Here is a 6,598-nt window from a genome sequence, read left to right as displayed (position 1 = left end):
AGGTCAGGCAAAACTAATACTTGTTGATGGAAATAGAAACAATGGTTGCCTCTAGGGGCAGGAGGAATGACTGGGAGGAGCACAGGGGAACTTTCAGAGATAATGAAAATATTTTGTCTTGAATAAAGTTTGGGTCACATAGGTGTATTCATTTAACAAAACTCATTAAGCTGTACATTTATGATCTGTGCATATCATTCTCTTAATAATACCTCAATTAAAAATAATAAAAACTTATTAAAAGATGCAGCATTTACAATTAGTATTTGATTTTGTGGAACACATAACTTTTAAAAATATGTGCAATTTAATTAATAAAATATATGCTCTGAGCTCTTTGGAATAAAAGGTAAATCTGACATAGAGCCTGTCCTCCAAGAACATAGAGTCTATAAGACCATTGGAAACTTCCAGGACGAATTAGAGAGCCCCCGGAGAGGGAGGATTAGGGCGAAGGCAAAGGGGAAGGGATGGGAAGAAGTGTAGCTGGGATTTTAAGGGATGGCATGTGAAAGGAAACCACAGGAAGACAGTCTACCTCAAACTTTAAATATGTGTTGACATTGATTTATCTAATTATAAAACTTAATTTCATGTTTGCAAAATTCAAAAGCAATAAATTTAGACAGTTACTCAGATCTGGTAAAAAAAACTTTTCAGAGGTTTAAAATAAAAATTAACCAGTTTGTTCATTTATTAAGCCATTTATTCAACAAAGATTTATTAAGCTAGGGGCATATTCTAAGGTCTACCAAAATGAAAGACAGCTGCTCTTTTGGAGCTAGATTTAAATTTAATTCTAATTTTGTTGAGACAGGAATTGTATGGAAGAGAAAAAGAAACTTATTAAATATATAACATTCTTTGAGTCCCTATCAAGTGCAGTGACCAAAGAAATGTAGACCTTTTCTGCATTGCTTTCAGCCTTCTGTCAAAGGTAGGATTCATTAAAAGTGGGAACAGTTCTGGACCCCAGAGTTGGCAAAGCTCTCATGGGGATGTGGTGGAGGCCGGTGAGTAAGGCAGTTCCATAGACACTGCACTTAGTGTTTGTTTCGTAGGCACAGTCTCACTTAATCCTCACAAGGACTATCTTAACTGTTTTAAGATCAGGGCTGAGAAAGTTTAGCAAATCAGACAGACAGGGGCAAAGTTGCCTCTCAAAGCCACATATATCTGATGGAAGTAGAGGCTGTCCATCTCTACACCAGACTGCTTCTGGACATCTCCAGGGTGCCCTGACTGAAGCATCCTTCACTGTGATCCACCTCAGCAGTGTCCTGCAGAGCCCTCTGGAGAGCCAGCTTGAGGATCGGCTGCCGGAGCCGCCACTGCTTCCTAAAGGAGCCCACGAAGAAGTAAATGATAGGGTTGGCACTGCTGTTAAAAGACGACAGGACAACTGAAATTGGATGAATATGACAAAATAACACATCAGAATTCTTCCAGATCCATAATATTAGGAACCACTGAATGCCGAAGGGCAGGCCGCAGAGGAGGAAGATCAGCACGGTGAGCAGGATGGTCAGGTACAGCCTGGTCAGTGGCAGACTCCGGGAGCCACAGAGGATCCTGACCAGCAGGGCCAGGCTGGATCCACAGAGAACCACAAATAAAAACATCAGCCACGCTGCTGTGATGAAATCAAATGTCTGACACCAACCAGAGTCATCATCACTAAATAAGAAGCCACAGAACTTCCCTTCCAAGATGCTCAGCAGCAGGGACAGGGCCCAGAGCAGGACACACATGACCGCTGACAGGTGTCTGGGGCGGCGGCAGCGGTACCAGATGGGCCACAGGACGGACAGGCAGCGCTCGGTGCTGATGGCGCTTAGCATGCTCAGGCCTGCAAGGTAGGCACAGGTCATCACAGTGGTGAAGAAGCTAGGGAAATTGATGGAGATGGAACCGAAGAAGTTAATGAGGTATGCCAGGCAATTTGTCATCTGGAAGCAGAGGAAGAGGAAGTCGGCCCCGGCCAGGCTGAGGACGTAGACCGAGAAGGCGTTTCTGCGCATGCGGAAGCCCAGGAGCCAGAGCACAAACGCGTTTCCTACCAGCCCTACCAGGGCAATGAAGAGGATCAGGAAGACCGAGATCATGGTCTCCTTGCCACAAAGCAGAGGAAGGGCTTGATCATTTCCATTCATTGTTGTACTTTCGGTTCCCCAGGCCGGGGTGGTTGGATCCATGCTCAGAAAACCTCCACTGGCGCCCCTGGGAACAAAAACAAGACTTGAACACCTGCTGCATGTTCACTGATTGTCATGACCAGCCTGTTATGTAGTAATTACCTCCCCTGTTTTACAGGAGAGGAAATCAGAGGCTTGAAGAGATTAAGTCATTTATTAAAGGCCAGGGAGTTCTAGCACCTGGATTCAAACTCATTTCTTGCTGACTCTAAATCCTGGGCTCTTTCTATTACAAGATAGATCCTCTACTGATATGGAAATATTCCAAGGCCCAAACACCCGCACTCACTGTCACCATGTCATGTCTCCTAGAGGCAGGAGGAGAAAAGTCTAGGCAGAATATGTGGGACAGCAAGAGACAGGACTTAGAGTTCAGCATCCTTTTTATCCTGGCATACAGATTTCCTCTCAGGGGCCAGAAGAAATGACCCAGGCCATGACCCATGGCCACCCATAATGACTGAGAGGGGTTCATTAACAGTTAGAATGGAGATCATGATTTAGGGTCATAAAGGAGATGTGACTTCTTGCTAGGACAGGTCTGAGGATGGCCAGGCCTGTCAGGCTAGAAATGGCTCAGTGGGTCAGCTTTATGAAAACAGGAAGAATTTTTCTCTTATCCATTTCTGTGTCCTCAGTGCCTAGTTCAATGTGAAGGCATAGTGGAGAGTCAAGAAGTTTTTACCACATATGAATGAATGAATGAATGAATGAATGAATGAATGAATGAATGCATGGGGAGCCAAGAGTAGTTGAAAATTTGGGCTAAATGGAACACCAACATTTTAAAATGAAATTAGTCACTAAAAAACACACATGTAAAGAAATGAAGAAAACATCACTCCTCATGTTTCCTTCTGGGAAAGCTCTGGTGTATTTGAAGGGATTGCTTCTGCCTGCACAGACAGTGAATAATGGCCACTGTCATATCTTCAGTCCAGGAAGGGCTAGTATATGGCTTTTGCTCAGCACCCAAAAGAGTTTTAACTTCCAGTTTATGGAAAGGATTCAGGGTTTATCTGAATTTTTCTGTATCTTGGAGGAAAAGGGGGCAGTTTGGGAAAAGGAGAGAGAGGCGGCAATTCAGAGTGTCTAGTGTCTAGAGGTGACTAGAGGGTGTTGAGGTATGAATACATGTAAGGGAGGGGACCCATTATTTCCCCCAGATGATTTTGAGCTTTCTTTGCGAATTAAAGCACTTGTGAAAAAGGATCATTTGGGGAAGGGAGTGGGAAATTAGGAAAAAAGAACCACGTTTACACTGTGCAGGGCTTTGGGGGAAAAGCCAGCTGCCTATGTCAATTACACTTGGGAAGGAGCCCTTACTCACAGTGGGGTGCACAATAGCAGCTGGCTGAGTGCTCCTCAGGTATAGCCTCTTTAAATCCTCTTCAGAGCCCGGAGAAGTCAGTACTATTATTAGTCCCATTTTACAGATAAGTAGATTAAAGCACAAATATATTGAGTACTATGCTCCAGGTCTCACAAACAAGTGGTAGAGCCTGCATTTGAACCCACAGATCTGTGTCAGAGGGCTTGTTCTTAACCAGCCTTGCAGCCCCATTGCAAGGGTTCAGTGCCGACTACACATGAAGAAAGGAGAAAAGCAACAAATAATGCTCATATCAAATCCAAAATGGAATGTCAAAATTGCAGTTTTTTAAAGCCTAGATTAAGCAACTTTAAGAAACAGGAAGATAAATTAATCAAATAAGGAGATGAGAATAGAAGCCAACTGAAAATAAGCAACTGAGAACAAGCAACTGAATGCAAGAGCTCTTTCTTGCTTCAGAAAAACAGCTGTCAATCACTCCACACTGCAGAAAACTCTCATGGGTTGGAGGCCTCAAAGGGGAAAGTGAATGAGTCCTCCATGGGGGTACAGGATTGGCATCAAGGACTGAATGCATCCATCACATGCTGTCTTAGTTCCTGTAGGCCTGGTTGGCCAGATGAGGATATGGAGGAAAACCACTTCTGTTGTTGTCCCTCAGTGCAGGTTGGCCTTTTTATTTGTGGCACTGAACACAGTCTGCACCTGTATTTTTAAGTGTATGTCTGTTTTTTCTTTTATCTCCCTCATTAAACTCAACATTTTTGTTGTGGTTGTTCACTATTGCATCTCCAGCCTCCAGCACATGTCCCTTGGAGGCCATCGATTGTAATATGCTCTTGTAACAAAGAAAGAAAGACAGGCTTAATGTGTACAAAACCGTTTTCTGAATCCCATGGTGAAAAGCAGGTCCAATACCAACTCCAGTCTCCTGGGGCCCTGTCCTGGGTTTATTTCTGTTCCATGCCTACATCATTCACTATTTGTGAGGCAGTCTTGAGAAAAATCTCCATTTGAGCACAGATGCTAAAAGAGAATCAGGGGCTATAGAGACTGCTAGTTGCCCCAAAAGCCATTCTCCTTTTCTCACACATAATAATTCTGAGTCTTAAATCAGAAAAAAGTCCATTTCTCAGCTTCCCTTTATGCTGATGGCACCACGTAACCATATGTGATGGTCAAGGGGAGGTGAGAGAAAGTGATATAACCAGCTCCTCCTGTACTCTTTCTTTCTTTCTCTTCTCTCAGGCTGGAATGCTGCTGCGTTTGGGAGCCAGGTAGGACCACAAGGGTAAGTGTATCTCTTTAGGGATGGGGAAATAGAAATTGGAAGGAGCCTTGATGTTTGATGTCTTGGAGTCATCAGCCCAAATCTAATAAACATTCTTTTTGATTATCACTATAATAGGTTTCTTTTTAAATAAGCCAAAATCATAAACTTAAATTACTTATACCTGTGTATTTATACCTGGGAGTACCTATGTATTCCCAATCCCTTTTTTTCCAACCACATTCCATTCTCAAGGCATTTATGATGATGGTGAGAGACTAGTCCAAAGAAGTGACACTAGATGGGAAGGTCAAACAATTAAAAAAAAAAGGGAGGTGATAGAATGAGAAATTGATTCAATCACATTAATAGAGAAAGTCTCAGGAAATACAAACTGAGAAGAGGCTATGGGAAGAAATGGATTTTTCCTATTTGCCGTTAGGATCTCATGTCCACCCTTCTCTACCTGCCTTTGCATCCTGGGAGGAGACATGTCTGTGCCTCATCAATGGGCTACCTGGCACTCAGGCTCCAAAGGGACACCTTGACAGGAGATTGAAGGGTGATTTTTAAAAAATGTCCTGGCTCTCTCCCTGCTCCATGAAGGGCTGTGAGTTGGCAGTGGCGGTGTTCTTCTACCTAAGGACATAGGCCTGTCTGGTGGCCCGTTTCCGCAGCTACAGTTACAGTTACAGCTACAGCTACCACTACAGTACATTCTGAGTTCTCAGAACCTCTCTTTCTCCTTATCACTTCACACCTAGCAATGGTAACAGCCCTCCACTATCACTTGCCTTTGAGGGCTTCAACATTCTTTAAATATTTCCTTAATCCCTATTCACACCTTTGTAAACAGTCTCTTCACTAAACTCTTCTAAACTACCCTGTTAGAGTGTGTGATGTGTGTTTTCTGCTGAGACAATGACAGATATGAAGAAAAAAACCTTTTGAATAACAAGAAAATCGGTGCAACCTGAGGTTATTAATAACAATTTAGCTTAGGGAAGAAATGCCTTCATCCTACCCTGCCCCTAAATTAAAATTAGCAAATTTTTTCTCTCCATAGTTGCAGATTTGAATGGTTGAAGAAAAGGGGAGAATATAGGTAGATAGAACAGAAGTGGGACGAATCTCTGCCTGACCCCATTCGGATCTCCCACCATCTAAGCTGCCAGCATCCAAAGCTCCCTCAAAGGCGCTTCCTGTCTCCTTTTCCTGATGAATTCATCAGGATGTGGACCAAGGTAAAAACCAAAACTGCCTTTGAAAGAAGATGGTTCTTGAACAAACTCTTACCTTAACACCCTTCTTTCTACTGGAGTTGGTGAGTTGAGAAGTGCTTTCCTGGGACTGGCAAACAGCTGAGGATGGGGAGATGCCTGCAGGAGCTGGAGTGAAAACTGATGACTAAGTAAAGCTTATCAAGACGCTCAACAACCCTGTGATTTCCTGTGCAGAGGGTGCTGGAAAATAAGAGTACGACACATGAAACCACATGAGATGTTTCTCAGCATTTGCCCTGACTCCAATCACTTCTCTTGGTTTTTCCCCTACCCTCTCTGGCCCCACTCCCTGCAAGGAATCACCATCCTGAAGTCTTTTGTTGCCCACAAGGAGCCTCTGCAGGAAGCAGATGAATCAAGCAACATGAGCTTTCATAGCTAAAGAATAGTCTGCCCTCTTCTGGTTGGCATTCAAGGCCCTGGGGCTCACTTGATCTTTTAAAATCAGGTTTATTTCAAATGACACTAAGGTGTATAAAATGAAATGTAAAGTCTCTCCAAGTCTCATTCCCCAAAA

The 6,598-nt window shown here is 43.4% G+C and overlaps 1 protein-coding gene across 1 annotated transcript; it reads right to left on the bottom strand.

Moving 5' to 3' along the window:
- Nucleotides 1-252: 252 nt before the first annotated feature.
- Nucleotides 253-6,193, bottom strand: MRGPRX2 (MAS related GPR family member X2). The gene is made up of 2 exons (XM_050755457.1): nucleotides 6,095-6,193; nucleotides 253-2,220 (listed from the first exon to the last, which is right to left on the bottom strand). The coding sequence occupies exon 2, from the start codon at nucleotides 2,193-2,195 to the stop codon at nucleotides 1,203-1,205; it is 993 nt and encodes a 330-aa protein (XP_050611414.1). The 5' UTR covers nucleotides 2,196-2,220; nucleotides 6,095-6,193; the 3' UTR covers nucleotides 253-1,202.
- Between the last annotated feature and the right edge of the window lie 405 nt (nucleotides 6,194-6,598).

This window comes from Macaca thibetana, chromosome 14, assembly GCF_024542745.1.
Source record: "Macaca thibetana thibetana isolate TM-01 chromosome 14, ASM2454274v1, whole genome shotgun sequence".
In the NCBI taxonomy this organism is placed as follows: domain Eukaryota; kingdom Metazoa; phylum Chordata; class Mammalia; order Primates; family Cercopithecidae; genus Macaca; species Macaca thibetana.
The sequence above is the reverse complement of the archived record's forward strand: the minus strand, read 5'-3'. Positions and strand labels throughout refer to the sequence as shown.

Bases quoted from the DNA above. Each gene is read 5' to 3' on its own strand.
- MRGPRX2 (XM_050755457.1), bottom strand. From the start codon at position 2,195: ATGGATCCAACCACCCCGGCCTGGGGAACCGAAAGTACAACAATGAAT.